This window comes from Enoplosus armatus, chromosome 16 (genome assembly GCF_043641665.1).
Source record: "Enoplosus armatus isolate fEnoArm2 chromosome 16, fEnoArm2.hap1, whole genome shotgun sequence".
Classification (NCBI taxonomy): Eukaryota; Metazoa; Chordata; class Actinopteri; order Centrarchiformes; family Enoplosidae; genus Enoplosus; species Enoplosus armatus.
This window is the reverse complement of record NC_092195.1, coordinates 15,476,052-15,493,571: the sequence shown is the minus strand read 5'-3', so window position 1 is coordinate 15,493,571 and position 17,520 is coordinate 15,476,052. Positions and strand designations below refer to the sequence as shown.

General features: G+C 38.6%; 1 protein-coding gene across 1 annotated transcript; it reads left to right on the top strand.

Moving 5' to 3' along the window:
• Positions 1 to 4,482: 4,482 nt before the first annotated feature.
• LOC139298853 (sperm acrosome membrane-associated protein 4-like) lies at positions 4,483 to 16,475 on the top strand. Its single transcript, XM_070921651.1, has 3 exons — positions 4,483 to 4,616; positions 13,205 to 13,315; positions 14,805 to 16,475. The coding sequence occupies exons 1-3, from the start codon at positions 4,565 to 4,567 to the stop codon at positions 15,035 to 15,037; spliced, it is 396 nt and encodes a 131-aa protein (XP_070777752.1). The 5' UTR covers positions 4,483 to 4,564; the 3' UTR covers positions 15,038 to 16,475.
• Positions 16,476 to 17,520: the final 1,045 nt, after the last annotated feature.

The window sequence follows — 17,520 nt, the reverse complement described above, 5'->3', positions numbered from 1 at the left end:
CCTGTATTTTGCTGCTTTCATTTTAGCCTCTACCCTCACTTTAAAGTGTCCCATGTGTCTTCTGGCAAACTGTAGGCCAGAAGTCACGTGAGATTGTAGCCACGCTAGCAGCTCTAGGGATGGGAATGTCAGTCAGTTGGCTGGTTGGTCAACCAGTTTGGTCCACACTGAAATATCTCAACAATTATGAAATGGATTGCCATGAAATTTGGTAAAGACATTGATGTTCTCCAGAGGATGAATCCTACTAACTTTGGTGATCTCCTTTTCCTGTAGCGCCACCAGCAGGTCAAAGTTTTCACTTATCCTGTCAAATATTTCAAAAGCTAGTGGATGGATCGGCACAAAATGCTGTTCAAACATTCATGGTTCCCAGTTGATGAATCTTTGTACACACATTCATGCATGCTGACGTTAGCATTTAATTCAAAGTACAGCCTCACACACTTTTCTACAACTCTGCACTCTTGACTCTAGACTCCGACTGTTGTTGCAGTGCCATACTCTTTCCATTTCTTAAAGATTAATCTAACTGTGCTCCAAGTAGCTTGGAAAGGTTCTTGTATCCATCCTCTGACTTGTGCTTTTCGATCACATTTCCGTGGAGTTGCTTGGAATGTTTCTTCGTCTTCATGGTGAAGGTTTTGCCACGATACTGACTGACCAAAAGTTGGACCTTCCAGCTTCAGGTGTACTTATACTACAATCAACTGAAATCCCAGAGCGGCTACACACTGGTGATCTCCGTTGAACTAATTATGTGACTTCTAAATGCAATTAGAAGTCGAAGGGCTGAAAAGTTATTACAGCATGTATTTTATATTTATAATTAATTTAGATCCCTTTGTATAGATCTGTTTCCACTTTGACATTTAAAGGTATTTTTCTGTTGATCAGAATCAAAAGATCCGCATTGTATCTGCTTGGATTCAAAACACAAACTTCCTGTTTTATATAGGCACTCTGTGTTAATATTCAAACTTCCCTGCTTTTTTTCCTCCTCATCTTCATATAATTTCCCTCTGACATTGCCGCAACTGATGGAATACGGATTAGTTTGGCTGGTTTCTCTCACACTCCCTCTTTCCAAGTGACAAGAGTTGAGAAACTCAGAGGATCTGTGGGCAAAACAATGGAGGCATTTCACCGGGCCCAAACAGCCTCCCTCTCAGTAAAGTATTTCAAAACGATGACTCTGAAGATGCCATTTCATAACTGGCATCCTGCAGGAAACCAGACCATGGCCCCTTTTTAAAGTCACATGCAGAGATAATCATTAAACGCCTCACGTTGAGACAACAAACATGCCCACCGCCCCAAAGTGTCTGTCATTTTGTGACCGATGTGGACAAACAAACGTGTGAAAATCGCAGTAATTGCTTCACTCGTGACTCCAGTTGTCAGTCATTCACTAAGTGCTTTTGTCGTCTCTCTCCAAGGATGTTTGCAAAGAGAGACAGACGGAGACAAACAGAAACACACAGAAAAACGCTCGGGGACAAACAGGCGCACAGAAAAATGCTCAGGGACAAACTCCGGGCGAGACCAGACTCGCTTCTGTGAATGATTATGTGAACTCATCCAGAGTCTCTCCTTGAAATGAAGTAAGACTGTTTCATTACTGTGTCTCATGTATCAGGCTCAGAATGGGAGGAAGGACCAGCAGAAACCTCCCTTCCTCTGTTTGGATTTGATGGAAACACAAGAGTGATTGATTCTTCTGGCAACAAAAAACTTTTTGTTAACTTCTTTTAAACTTCAAGCCGTTCAAACACATCCTAATCTGATAGACACACAGTATTTGCATCAGTGACAAAATCTGTCATTTCTGAACCCTAAATACATGACAAACATGTCACTGAGCCAACATTTGATATAATCTTGTTTATGTTATATTTCCCCATTGAGATTCATCAAGCCTCAATTTCAGAGCAAACCAGGAGACACGGTTTTACTGAAAAATGAACATAGTCATGCAGAACATGAACACAATTACAGATATAGAAGTACACAACTCCCCACACTGTAACTACAGCATGCGTGCACACACATACACATATTGGCCTCGTTTTACAGCCGGAAGCAGAACAAAACTTCATACCTGTCGCTTGAATGAACTCAAAGTTCCTGCTCAGTGCGTGACATTTAAGTTCCACACAGTTCTCTGCTTTGAATCTGCAATTAGATGTTCACACAAGCAGTTTCCCTTTTTCTCTTCGTGTAAACCTGACTTTGATATAATTTATGCACAACTTTTATTTTGGCATTGAATCTCTTCTTCACATTCACAATCTTCACTTTCACATACAGAGTTTTCATTCACAGGTTTACAGGGAGCGATTGATCTGTGATTGAACATTATTTCTGATTATTTCTCAAAATCTTACCGACTTTTCTTTGAGCCCATGTTTTTCTTTTTATTTGTTGAGACTGTCTAAGAGGCGTCTGGTTGTTTCAGCTCTGGCAACATTTGGGTTGCACAACTTGTATATTATAAGGTGGGATTTTTTGGGGTAGATTGGGTAGAAAACTAAGAATCCCACACACTGTCCATCACTTGTACTCATTTTATGAGTGATCTTAATAAAGTTGAGTACCTATATAGGCTGTGGGCTCTCACCTGGGAAAAACCCACCAATCAGAGGACGCCAGTACATACAAATTAAGAGCGATGATTAGCATTAAAGACTAGTAATGGGAAGATCCATGCCTTAAATACATTAAAAGAAGAAAAACAGAAGCCTGAGGTCGCCTGTAAAAAAGAACCTGTAATTAAACTGAGGGGGAAGTCCTCATTCAGACCCTTTGGCTTCAATTGTTAGCTTTACACAGATAATATCGGCTGCATTATACTGTTCAGGTGTTGCTATCTCTTACTTTGTAAATGTAATGCAGCTTTAGTTGCAGGAACCTGTCATCCACACTGAGTTACCACCTCCAGGAAAATCTGCAGATGATTTGACTGATATCTGATAGTTGAAACTGAAGCCAGCAAAAATTAAGTATCACTTATCATTATTGCTTCCAGAGGACTGTACAGTATGTTCAGCGGTGGTTATTTCATAACATTAGTGAGACGTTATTAGAGCTTTAGCTGATGTTCACAGTGCACACCAACAGGAAATACAGAGAGAGATCCACCAAGACAGAGGCGAATGTAATTATTAAACTACTATAACTGTAGTCCATCTCTTGTCTCATCTCTCTCGTCAAGTTGTTGCTGCACAGAACAGATAAACAGATGCTAAAGTGGATTTTTCTCTAAAATGTCCTTCTATTTTCTTTAAATTTCCTTTAAATAACTGGTGCAAAAATAAGCTTCGAGTCAATTGGAATAGTCCTGACTAAGTAGAAGAAGTGAATAAGGAGGAGTTGACTCAAGAATTACATGTTTATTCTTGCAACAAGAGAAATATAAGTTTATACCGTATGATATGTGTCCCTCCAGCTGCTGTGGACCAACATAATAGCCTACCTTTGTGTTGCTGGATCTTGAGGCCCTGTTGTACTCTTAAGTAGATCAATCGAGCTAAAAAGAGACTGCTGGAACGACATCAGTTGAAGTGTGTGTGTGTGTGTGTGTGTTGAACACACACACACCGTGATAGATTTGGATACCGCATGTGGTCTGTTATCTGAATCACTTTGAGCAAGAGGTGTGGTTTATACCTGCACCAGGAGGACAAACTATAATATAATAATATAATATAATAAACGATTATCTTAATTTGGTCAGTTATGTCAATATAGAAGTCCCTTTCCAAAACAAAGAGACACACTAATCTATGATGATTTCTCAGTCAGAAGTTCATCATTTATTCAAAAACTTGATATGAATATGGACTGATGTACCAATACAACAAAGTAAGCATTCAAACTCCTACTCAAGTAAAAGTGCACAGGTATTATCAGCAAAATGTACCTAAAGTATCAAAAGTAAAAGTACTCAAAGCAGAAGAAATGGCCCCAACTAGACACTGCTTTTGAAAAAATTGCCTAATGGGTCACAAAGTGGTTTAATCTTTAACAATTGTATGCATTTAATAAGTTTATCATATGTTTTGCAGGTAAAGTCTTACCTACAATCTGACTAACTAGCTGTCAATGGAAGTAGTGGACTAAAAAGTACAATATTTGTCTCTGAAAGTGGCTTAAAAGGTCATAAAGTCACTTTTGAGCACCACCAAAACACTGTAAATCCATGTTGGAATATTGTAATGACACATGAGGGGTTAAATACAACATCACCATAAAATCACTTATAAGCACCAATTCCCTGTTGCCCAGCTTTCCCACACTTTAACTCCCTGCTGGGATATAGCCTTACTATCCCCCCACCTGTGAATCACACAGGTGGGAGAGCGTTAAAAAAAAACTGGGCGGAAGACCTCCTCTGATTGGATAACGGTGACGTTTGGATGGGAGGTGGAAGATTATAAATGCAGCGATGGCGGATAAAAAGTGCGTTGTTTGATCAAGATTATAACGGTCTGAGTCCTCACAGGCAGTCAGCCTCTCCTCAAAGTCGAGTTTGTAACAGTATCCCTGTCTTTTTCCCCCCAAGATGAACAGAATTATCCTCCAGCTTTTTGCAGTCGGATTCTGCTTTGCAATCGGTAAGAAAATACTCTAAAGTGTGACTTTTGAATAATGCACGTTTTTCCAGTTATGTTAAAGCGTTTATCCTGTAAATTGCCTCTAAAACAGAATGTATTGAAAAATGAACAGCCTCATATTCTCAGAAAGGACAAGTATTTTCCTCGACAAAATCTACCCTTTTTTTTACATGAAGTTTGGTCTGTCGGTGTTTTATTGAGGTTGGTGTCCCTTTTTCATCATGTTATGTTCATGTTTCTGCAGTATTGCTCTTTTCAGAAGAGACATTTCTTTTTTGCAAGTTCTAGATGATTAGATTATGTTAATTTTCTGTGGAATTTTACGTTTTCCATGATCTAATTTTTACTTGTAGACGACAAAATGGATCTCCTTCAGGGTTTTTTCCCCTGGTAACACGGACCAGACCCTGTCAAACGCGTTTTGGAGTATAAACCTTAATATTTGACTGCCTTTGGGGGAATTTGGGAAGTGTTTTTAACGTTTAAACTACTGGGTGTGCTCAGTGTTGGAGGGTGCAGAGCTTGGGGCTGCTGTCTGACTGGGTGTGTTCACTCTTCACACCAGTGGTGTGTTCACATCATTTAAGGGGCAGGGGGGCCTCAAGCAAGATGTGGGCACCGTTTCGACAAATCTGACACTTAACCTCAAGTTGTTTACCATAATGTAGCTAATTCAAATTCGACTGGCGTTGGCACTTTTACTTGAGATTAGATGTTGCCATGTGTTTTGGTTACAGTCATATCATGATGAACAATCTTTTCTTGGTTCTGTAGGGTGTGTTTTAGTTGGACTGAAAAAAGTTAACTCATTTGACTGTCGATGAGATAATGAAAAGTGAAGCCCTCGCTGTAACATCACCTGTTTTGGTTGTTCTCTCAATGTCATCTGATAGAGCCACCAGTCATCCCAAATGATTTGGGCTAGTTGAAATAGTAAGTTAAAGTAATAAAAACAATTTAGTTAAAAACAATGAAAAGTTGAAACAGTTAGCTAAAGTCATGTCCAACAAAATCAATCAGAGCTGAAAAGCTGATTTAATCTATTATCGTTTCACTCATTTTTCAAGCAAAAATGTGAGGATTTTTCAGGACAGTAAACTGAATATCTTTGGTTTGGACTGTTGGTTGGATGAAACAAGGAATTTGAAGACACTGCCTTGGACTCTGGTAATGTATAATGGGCAGTGATCACTAGTTTCAGACATTTTAGAGAAAGTAATAGACAGCTTAATTGCTAATGAAGGTAATGATTTAGTAGCAGCTCAACTATAAGTTATTTTCTATCCCTTTTTTTAAATTATAAAGGACTCCAACCAAGAGAACACAGAATAAGTGACAGATTCCCACAGATGAGACAAAGTAGCTGCAGAGTTTTGCTGTGTTTACCCTCTGTGCACGTCCAAGGCTTTCCTCCTAATGCTGTTATTACAGGTTGGGGTGAGGCAGCCTGTTTGTGGCGCGAGGATGTTCTTTTTTGTGTTTTTTTTCCAGATGTTATTAAAAGACTGAATCATGTCCCAGCCTGCCAGCCATTGCATGAGAAATTCCTCACCCTGTAACAGTTGAGGCTTTGCCTAAGTCTCACATTTCACTTCTACACAGGGTCTGCAGGCTGGGCGCACTATAAAGGCCATTTGTTCTTCTACTATTGTGTTTTGAGGCTATTGTAGTCAATTTTTGTCCTCGGGAACCCCTCACCTCTGTTGTCTCTGTCTCCTGTTTCAAACCACACCCTTCATAGCGGGAATTATATTCCCATCATGGCTGCTTTTCATACTTACAGTTGAAAACTTTACTTAAATAGTTGTTTGTGACAGGAGTGATTCACAAAAGCAGGTAATTACATGGGGTGTGTGTGTGTGTGTGTGTGTGTGTGTGTGTGTGTGTGTGTGTGTGTGTGTGTGTGTGTGTGTGTGTGTGTGTGTGTGTGTGTTCTTGGGAAAAGTAGATGATTTCAGATAGCGGTCTGGTTGGTTTTTGATGTCAACATGTTACAGGCTACTGAGAGGTTTCCCTAAGCACCAGCTGCCAGAAAAATAGAATACTTACCTCTGTGGAACTGGCTACTTTTACATCCAGATGTCAGTAAACTTCTGAAGTTGGGAGGAGAAAGTCGAGAGAAGCTGTTGACTGATTTAAGATAATGAAATGGAGATTATGTTAATTTGTGTAAGCCGCATTTTGATATTTGATTTTGAGATACTTGAAAACATTGAAGTCTTGGCTGTCCATGCTTGTTTAAACAACTGAAAGAGAAATTACAAAGAAATTAAGTTTAATTATAGTATAAAAATACAAAACAAAACTCAGTAAGTAGAACCAAAAGTGTACAAAACAAATGGACGTACATGTGTAGAAGAGGTCCAACATTTCCATATTTTTAGTCTTAAGGAGAAAGTTATTCTTTCCATCACAAAGATATTTCACTTTAAAATCCGAAATTGACACCAAAGTTAACGTTTTCTGAAGGCCAGCCACCCAAATAGACGGTCACAAATGTTCTTATCTCCTTTTTTAGTTTGAGTTTACTTCTTTGCTTTTTGAACAAGTCAACTGTTTGGATTTGGATTCAACTTTTGTCCTTTAATACAAATGCAAAGTTTTGCTTTCTTGAATACATGTTTACGTTTTATTACTCTGAATTCAGAAGGGCGCAAAAATGATCCTTCTGCCAAACATGAACTACTCCTCCCGTCAGTCTGGCTACTCCCATCTTTCAAGGTTGTCGGCATTGTGAGCTATAATCTTTCATCAACATATATATCCAAATGCAAACGAAGAATATTTACACACAGACCCACCCAGGTGTATTTAGCTTCACCTTTTGTGAGGTTGTACTGTGAGGGTGATAATTATTCCTTTTCAGAGGCAACAAAGTTTGACGACAGTCCTTGCATATTTACCTTTTGAATTACTTTTCATAAACTTGTTTGCATATTCGTCTCATTTCAACTTTCCGTGCACAGTGGGTTTGGTATTGTAGCACATGACTCACATTGTGAGTTTAATTTCAGCTTGTGTTATTCACTGTTTGTCTTCCCAGTTGTTCCCCACAGTGAGCTGAGGCAGTCGGCATAATACAAAGCTTTCTAAAACTGAGCTTTCGTTGGTGAACTGGACCGAAAAATGTGATTTTTACCGCTCATGGGAGGATTCAGCCACCCTTTACTGCTTTTCAGCTGCTTCTGTTGGTCACGCATGGATTTGCTCTTGCTGAGATAATGCTGAGATAATGATGAAATGTTGACTTGTTTTAACTAGAAACAAACCATTTTAAGATCTTTTCATGACAAGGATGCCCTCAGGTGGAAATCTTGGGTACATACGCCTCCCAAAGCACTGATTACAGGAAAGATTCAAATACACTGTCGACTGCGTCAGAGCTGTTATTCCTTCCTTGTTCCTTGGCATTAGATTTAACAGGATTTTAAACAAAGCTGCTGTTGTTTTCCACTCTTTCCCTCTGTGTTTTGGGGTTCCTCAACATGTTCTTGCGTGGAACCTGAAGGGCTGATGCTCCATGATGTGTAGTTTTAGTGACAGAGCAGTAGAGGGCAGTATAAGGCTGACACTGCACATTTAGGGTGATTAGTATGTGTAATGTGCCACACCCCAGAGTTCAAACAGGTCCCTTGCTATCAAACTGGATGGTAAAGGTTGAATTTCTATGTCTTTTGCTAAATTTGAGGCAGAAAAACTTGCTGTAGTATTCAAATATCATCCTAAAAAGTCACTCTATTAAAGAATATTGCTCTTGTACCTTAGCTAGTGTCATTAATCTAAAATGGTTGATCTGCACCATCTCTTAATTTGTTTTACATATTTAAGGCTGTATATTTTTAGCTAATACTATACTGTACTTTACTTGAGTATTTTCTTCTTCTGCGTCTACTTCAACTACATGTCGGCGACATAAAGGAGGAATAATGACTGCACTTTGGATTCTTTGAGTACACCTCGCTGATAGTACTTCTTTAAGTCAACTGAAATCAGTACTTCTACCTGTAAGAAAGTATTTCTACACTGTTGTATTGCTACTTTAACTTAAGTAAATGATCTTAGTACATGTCCAACCCCTTGATAGTTACTGTGACATCTGGTTTAAGACATTTTTTTTCAGCACTCAGGACTTCTGGTGAGTCGTCCTCATTGAAGGGCAGTGGCTGCTTTTGCTGAGGTGTGTCCTTTTCTCATGCACCTGTAACGAGGGTGTTGATGGAGGTGTGAGTGGAAGTGACGTAGAAGTGCCCCGTGAGTTTCCATAATAAGCGAAACCTTCTTCATACTTTCATGCCTCAGTGTACTTGAACTCAGACGAGGAGGAGTGCAAGAAAGAAGGAATTTAATCCTGCAAATATGTTGCGTTACGTCTCAAACGCCAGTCTCCTCTGCCTATCGTGCTTTGTTGTCAAAAGTGATTAACTGCAACTGTTTCTGTACAGATGCATACTTTAACATTTTCTATCCAGAGCCAAATGTGCTGTTGTGTAGAGAATCTGTAGCAATCAAGCAAAGGTGAAGACATAACCAATTATACGTTGAGACACTTCTGCTGCAGTGAACAAACAGTCTGCTGTAATTGAACATCATTAAGCTTTACTGTTCCCATGCGGCTTCACCCGCAGACTGCCTCAGACTCTCCCCACTGTGGCAAATCAATGTTCGATGCTGACAGAAGTCTTGGGTAACACAGATTTGTTCGCGTAAATGTGTGTGTTGTGTGGTTTTTATGGATGAAATCACTCCATAGCTCGGAGGATCAGGTCGGACTGGATTTTCAGACAGCAACACGTCAGTCTGCATTGCAGAGCGCTGGCGTGTTGCTAGGTGTGGCAGCACAGAGGTCACATGACACTTTAACTTTCAGTGATTTTGCCTTAAGAATTACGTGCATTCTGCTGTATTGCTATTTAGTACGCAGGGTTGTAAAAGCAAGCGAGTCAGATATATGTAGGTTGTTTGTTTTTTTTTGACATTTATGAAGGTTTGTTGTCAGATGAACAGACGTTTTGTGTTTCCGTGACAGAGGAAACCTGTTTATCTTACAACAGAATGTTTTTAATTGTCTGGTATGAGATTATATATCAGTAGGAGCATTAAGAGAGGACACAAGGATTGTCAAGTCTCTATATTGTCAGATCTACTTGAACTCGGGTGTAACCGAAACCCGCGTGACAGGGTGTGGGGCTGTTTGGGTACAAAGGTGTGGGTGTGTTTTTTATCTCTGAAGTAAAGCACTGGGATTACCTCACCAGATTGTGACTGAAATTGGGCTGTCCCACGGCATTATACTGGTTTTGTTTTGCAATGTGTATACATGTCTGGCATATTTTTATTTGTTTTGAATGCTTTACAAGTCAAATCCTCAAGTTTGTGGTGGAATTTAAGGGAGTTTTGGTCGTTGTTTTTTTTCATTTCTGTAACATTTACTAACATGTTCATATGGGAAAAAATGACTGATATAAATAAAGATATCAGTGCATGTGATTTTTGAGTGTGACATGATGGACAGGATTGTCCCACAATGCAATGCACACCTAAAATGGAAGAGCTACTCACCCGGAAAAAATGGTGATGGGTTGATGAGTCAGCTCAACAAACATCTCAACAATACAGCAGTAACTCTAGAAAAAAACATCCGCTCTCTCTGTCAAATACTGAAGTTAAATATTGAATCAGCCGTTCTTTTACTTGAGTAATTGCTTTACAGGTTAGTTTTTGTAAATGTAGTGTGATAATGACATGAGCATATTAATAAATTAATAGTTTGACTCACCTTTTTAGGCATAAATGCTAAACATTTAGTGGTTTCTCTGTTTTTGTATTACAGTGTAGTTTTTTTTGGTATGAGCTGTTGGTTTGCAAAAAAAGCAATTTGTCACCACGGGCTCTGGGAAATTGTGACTAGCATTTTTCAAACTGTTTCAAACAAAGCAATTATTAAATTAATCGAGAAAATAATTGGCAGAATATCTGAGTAAGAAAATAGCTGTTAGTTGCAGCCCTAAATTAAGATATAGCATTGTTCTTCTTACAAATAAAAAGTTGAATTCATAGCAAGAAGAAGTAGAATAAGTTGCTCTATTCAATTCAGTTTTATTTACATAGCGCCAAATCACAACAAAGGTTATCTCATGGCACTTTACATATAGAGCAGGTCTAGACCGACTCTTTATAATATTTTCAGAGACGCAACAGGAAAAACTTCCTTTTAACAGAACCGGACTGGACTGGAGCAATGAAATTCTTCACTTGCTGTCTCCTCATATTATCATAGAAAATAAATATGTAAGTTAAAAGGGAAAGAGAAGAATCAGAACTGGAGGAGAGGAAAGTGACTTGGCCTGAAGAAGTTAAACCAATGGTTGCCAAACATTTTGTTGTTGTGACCTGAAGATGTAAAACTGTGCAGCATTTCACAAGAAAAATCAGAGAAATTAAGATAATTTTGTCAAGCAGAATTCAGTTTTGTTTTGTTTTTTTCTTATTTCCTATCCTGGAAATAATCCCCCTCATTTCCCGGTAATCACCCCTTGAATTTTATTTTCGAGTGGGGCTTCCCTTTAAAATGATCACAAAGTATTAACTTCACACAGAGGAAACAGCCCATGTTAAAGGCACATTTACACACCGCAACGTCAAACACAACAAAAATCACAGAGGCTCTACTAGCTCTTTTTTAATAGTTTAAACTAACTAGATTTTTTTTTTTTTTTAAATATATGATGACTTCAGTGTGTACTTTCCATCACAACTCCAGTCACGAGGCCCGACGTTTACACTGGAGAAACCGGTTTCTAACAGTAGTTTCACAAGAGCTCAGTGTGTGAGCTCTGACTCGCACACTTTGAAGTTTCTGCCTCACAATGGCTTTTTGGGCTTGGTGCGTCACCCTGGCATCAGACAGCATTGAGTAGGTTGTCTTAAATCTATAGAAACAGATGTTTTCCCATCTATGTACAGACTGTTTCCACTCCCAGGGATCATTTGTTTGTTTTTTTTATATGACCTTAAGTAACAGTCACGTCTGTAAAACTTGTTCTAAAGAAAACTGGCAGAGCGGCTTCTGTAGCCTGATTAACTTTTTGGAGTGTGTCAAGGCCAGCCTACTTCATGATAGAGGGCTTGTAAACAAGTGGCAGGTAGCTTTTAATACTTAATCAGAGTTACAGTAACAAATAAAGTTTACTGGTTCAGATTACATGTGCTTCAGTTCCTCCAGTGTTTTAAAGAGAAATTGATTTAGTAGATACTCTTTTCCTGTCACCTCAGCTGACTTGAGGCAGATGTCTGCTGAGCACTAATTATAATGTTATAATGTTGCTTACTTAGCATTTCCAGTATCAGCCTCTCAAGCCACATCACCCACTGGGCTGGTTTTATTTACATTTTGATCCATGTATTCACTAGATCTTCCTCCAGTCCAGTTATTTTCATGCAGTTTCACAATCTTTTAAACTGTAGGGAATTATATGTCTACATAAATACCCAGATGTATCTTTGCGGTGCCAATTCCAGAGCAATAAAGGACATAGCTTGTCGGATATTGCAGGTGTGTGATTTTTTTTTTGTATGTAATTTCACTTCCCGCTCACCTTCTTTTTATTTCCTGATGTGCCTGACATGTATCACAACATGCTGCTCTGTATTTGTCCATGTTGCGTGCAGTGCATTGTGCATGCGAGCTCACGCTCTGAGCTGTGTTGGGGGGGAAACTCCTGAGCTGACGAACATCCTGAGTTGACGACCACCTTTTTAGACCTGTTGTCTGTTAAGCTTTTGTCAACATGCGTCAACTACGAAACGGCTTCAGAGTTCCTATCTTGCAAACTAATGGTTTGAATTTATAGGTTCTACACAGGGTACTATTATCTATACTCTGCAGTCGTTTTTTTCTGTCTGGAAACTAATTGCAGCTGGAAACTGGTTAAATGGCTCAGGGTTTTTTTTATAAAGCTCAAAATCTCAATTTGGATAAAGGAAAAACTCTTCTGATCATTTGAAGCATTTTCATCACAAGGTTGGGACTAGGAACAATTGGGTGGAAATATTGGAGAAACTTCAGGAAGAGAAACTTAGGAGGGATCCCTAGCAAGACATTGAACAGATGTAGAGTAGAAGTGGCAGTAGTAGAATTACAATATAAAGTAAATAAAGTACACAACATTATTATAAGTAAGTAAATATTATAGTAATGCAAAGCATAAAAGTGTTTGAGTTAAGACTGAATCAGAAAAGACAACATCCAGATGCTACGAGAAGAACTGGAATGACCTTACTAAACCACTAAACCTCCTCTGTGCTACAGGTCAAAGGTCACCTATTAGTGTTGTCCATGATCATTGACTTTGTGTTTATCTCATAGTCAACCATGTAAGACCTTTTTTAAATGTCACACTGCATCATCTGAGTGGATGGTAAACACTGAAATGGTCTCAGTTGTCAGCAAAGGCCTTAATTTCAGACAAACATGAAAAGATGCATTTATCAGCCCATATCCAAATTATAGCCTGTTGCAAACCTATTTAAGCTAATTCTACTATTCTTCTCCCTCTTTCCTTGTCTCCCTCCTCCCCTGTTGATACCAGGTCAAGCTCTGCAGTGCTACAAATGCAGCCTTGGCATTGGGGACCTCTGCATAACCACTAAAACCACATGTGATAGCGGAGAACAATGTTTCAGTGGTGTCGGGAAAGCAGGTAAGGAGCTCAGAAGCTGAAAAATCTCACACGACGACATTCTCCTAAAAGGTTGTCATCAACGATCACTCCACCAGTCGCATTCTGGAAATACTCTGCAACCACAGTAAAGAATAGCTTGGCACTTTTCATCAGAAGGTTGAGACAAGGATTTTTATTATGCTGAAATGTTTATATGATTATTCAATTGGTCGATCAACTGAAAGAAATGTTGTCATTTAAACCAATGGCTCCCAAACTGAGGTATTTTTACCTCCAGGGCATACATACTATCAACCTAAGACAGTTGTAAGACAGAGTGTGTTAAAACTAGTTGGCAAGTTAGCAGAGAGGTTGAAATGGTTCTCTAAAAGTAATGGCTCAATAGTTGAGATTATTAGATTAATTATGGCCAAACTGTTGAAATGGCTACCTAAAAGTAAATGAATAAGCCACTGAAAATGTTAGCAAAACGTAGATAAATCGTTGTGCCTTTTATGTTTTATATCAGGTGTTGCAGATCTCAGACGTGCCTCTTACCATTCTGAGATATTCAAGTGTTTTTGAAATGGTGATAATTATCGTAAATGTCTGTCTTCACTCACTGTAGATAAACTCAAGTATCCGCAGACTGGTTTAATCTTTTTAACTTGTCGGCGTTCAATCATTCTTCCAATCTCAGCCTGACAGTTTATATAGCTAAGCACATAAAAACACTCATAATATCTTGACAGTCTAGTCACAAAATGGATTTTAGGATTTAGGAGGCTCGTGTACAGTAAATTCTATGAAGATGTCAAACACTCAGCAAATTGTCAACTTAAAATAACTTGACTTAAAACAACAATTTTTTTCCTAAATGATGTGCATGGTTTGTGAATTTACCACAAACACACATTCTTTTACATCAAACTAACCATTTTGCCAACTGGTTTGAGAGTTTTAGTTTTCTTAAACATGTTTGTCCTGTTGTCGTTCCAACCAGCCATCAGTTTCCTTTCATTTCTATACAGGATGAGCTTGAGTTGAGAAATCCATCATAGTGAACATAAATTCTGAATTAACTCGTCAATGATGGGAGGCTGCTTCTGATTTTTTTTTTTTTTTTTTTTTTTAAATCTTATAGAAATAAATGGAAACAATGGCTACCTGAATTGGTAGTCAGTCAGATGTGATGAGGCCTCCCACATGTTGAGCATTTATTGTTTAATCAGGGGTGCAAATGATCCAATTCTTGTTTTTGGAGTGCACAAAGATTGACTGTTAGTTTGATCTAAGCCACAGTCAGGTTCAGACTTCAGATAGACGTCAACTTTCATCTGTTGCACAAAGCTGTCTAGTAAGAAATATCTAGAAATCGCCACAACTTGCGTAACAAGGTCTTCATCTAACAACGTGCAGTGTATGAGTGCATACCTCTCACTCTGCAACTCCAACCAACCATTTCAGTCAAACACAATGAACAATAAACACTGAGAGTGATTGTGTGTGTTTTGCTGTGGCTCCACAGTCGGCTTCGTGGATATCAAGAGGAAGGGCTGTCTAAAAGTGTCCGAGTGCAACCAGACCAAAGAAGTGAACTTCCCCGCCACCGACGCCAACTCCACCACCCTCTACACCATGACGAAGACGTGCTGCGAGACCGACCTGTGTAACGCTGCACCCGGCCTGCCCGGCCACTCCGGGCTGAGCCTGGCCTTCGCCATCGTCACCGCTCTGTTTGTGGCCAACGTCCTGGTTTGACAGAAAATACAGAGACGGATGACACAAAGTGCATACCCATACACACACAAAACACACACACCTTGTGTTTGCTATCCTTGAGGTGTATTGTACTTTTTGATTTTGTTTATATCAGTTAAAATGTAATTCCCTCTTTTCTTTTTGTATTTTTTGATTTGTCAGTAAGTTGTCCCAATCCTCATTTCACAGAGATATTAATACGTTAATTGATTGACAGTGTGAAGTGCAAAACAATCAAAGGTGATTTAACCACATGAACCACATGTTTAAAGTTGAGAAAGTACAAGGCTGTGGGTGTCAATAGCTGAATCACATGTTAGGCATTTCATTGTGTGACTAAATAGTTTTTGTAGGTTAATTAGTGTCAATACAGCTGAAAGGAATAGTCCAACATTTTGGGAAATGCGCTTATTTGCTTTTTTTGCAGGAAGTTGGATTAGAAGATAGATTCCTCTCTCATTTCTGTCTGTTAAATCTGAAGCTACAGCTAGCCGTCAGTTAGCTTAGCATAGCATAAAGACTGGAAACGGGGAAACTGCTAGCCTGGCTCTGTCCAAAGGTGCCAACCAGCACCTCTAAAGCTCACTAATTAACATGCTGTATCTAGTTTCTTTATTCTGTACAGGTTTACACACACAACTTAATTAGTGAGCTTTAAAGGTTGTAATAAGCATTTTTTTTTTTACCATTGGACAGAGCCAGGCTAGCTTTTCAGTCTTCATGCTAAGCTAACAGTCTCCTGGCTCCATGTTTACCGCACACACGAAAGTGGTATTGCTCTTCTCATCTTACTCTATACAAGAAGGGGAATAAGCGTATTTCTCAAACTGCTGAACTATTCCTTTTAATTTATTGCCTGCTGTATTGTCATGTTAGAGTCCTATATTCAAATGTCAATATATAGATTTCAACATTTCTATTAATTCATTGCCATTTGCTTTGTGTTCACTTTATTAACGTGTCGCTAATATAATGTAAATGTCTCTTGGCTTTTTTTCTGGTACTGTCTGTGAATCTTTTTTTTTTTCTTTCGCTGGTTTTATTTTTTCACAAATAATTCCCATTAGTTCTGTGTTTAACCCGTTTTTATTTTTGATATTTGTGTCAAATCAACACTGCACATTAGTCAAACTGTGTGGTAAAAGATTTTGTTTATCTTGCTAGTTTTGAATGTGTGTGTGTGTGTGTGTGTGTGTGTGTGTGTATATATATATATATATATATATATATATATAAATGGGGAGAAAGCTATTGAATTATCATTGAGATTGTGGCAATTTGAAATTTTTCAGGGCTGATCTTTAGATATCCCTAATTCAACACATTCCTGAAACCGACACCATGTAAATGTGGAGGCCTGTCTGAATGTTTTTTTGTGAAATTGGTTATGTAGACAATTTGAAAAATGCAATAAAGATCCAAACTGGGAAAAAGAGAACCTCCTCCTGTGTGGTGTTTATCTGTGCGATTTGGTTTCCTCATTCTTGATGTCTCTCTGCTTGTTTCCATCGTGCAGGACCGACTGGTTCTTCAGGTTTCACAGTGGAGATACTGTAGTACAACTGCTGGTATGAAGGCGCTGTCCTGATTTCAGGTTTTGGCTAAGAACTGACATTATTGGTTTATGATGAAATTGCTGATCCACAATCAAACAAACAAAAATCATCGCTAAATAAAAAGTTTTTTTAAAAATGGCCTCTCAAGTCAAGCATTTCCTGAGTCAAGTGTAGTCTGGCCTTTGTGATCTGGAGGCTTCAATGATGTAAAGGTTGGGAGATTTTGAGCTAAAACAATTGGACAATTGATTAGTTGATCATTAGAAACTAAGAATTTCAGTAATTTTTCAAGCTAAAACGGTTTCAGCTACTCAAGAAGATTTTGTGCCTTTCTATATCATTTTATATATGATCGTTAACTGAATATTTCTGGGTTTTTATTCAAATAAAACAATCGATACATTTCAACGATTCGTCGAGAAATTACAAACAAAATACACTATATTACTTTGTATATTTAAGCTTGTGATTCAATCTGTGATCAGTGACGCACTCTATAATGTGAATGACATGGCACTGAGTTTGTACAGCTCATGGTATTCAATTAGATCTTCCATAATGCATCAATCATTCTTGACAATCCTTCATTCTCAGTGACTCTTCCCCCGAGGTAAAGATGAAGACAATAGACTTGAAAAAACCCCTCTTGTCTCCTCCCATCGCCTGTCTCACCATATAAATAACTGGCCTCACCAAACAGGCTCATCAGTCTTTACTACACACAGCATCCGATCACCTGGGTGGAAGGATTTTCTTTTGTCTTTGAGCCGAAACCAAGAACCAAACCGACACACCCAAGATGGGAAGGATCCTATTTGGAATCATTGCAGTTGTTGCGTCTTTCATGCTGGGTAAGTTTCAACAATAATCAGTGTTATCAATCAGTGATCACAAATGTATTACTGGAAAGAAAGATATGACAAAGTA

Coding starts and splice junctions, on each gene's coding strand:
- LOC139298853 (XM_070921651.1), top strand. CDS start 4,565: ATGAACAGAATTATCCTCCAGCTTTTTGCAGTCGGATTCTGCTTTGCA. Junction 4,617..13,204: donor CGGATTCTGCTTTGCAATCG/GTAAGAAAATAC, acceptor TGTTGATACCAG/GTCAAGCTCTGCAGTGCTAC. Junction 13,316..14,804: donor CAGTGGTGTCGGGAAAGCAG/GTAAGGAGCTCA, acceptor GTGGCTCCACAG/TCGGCTTCGTGGATATCAAG.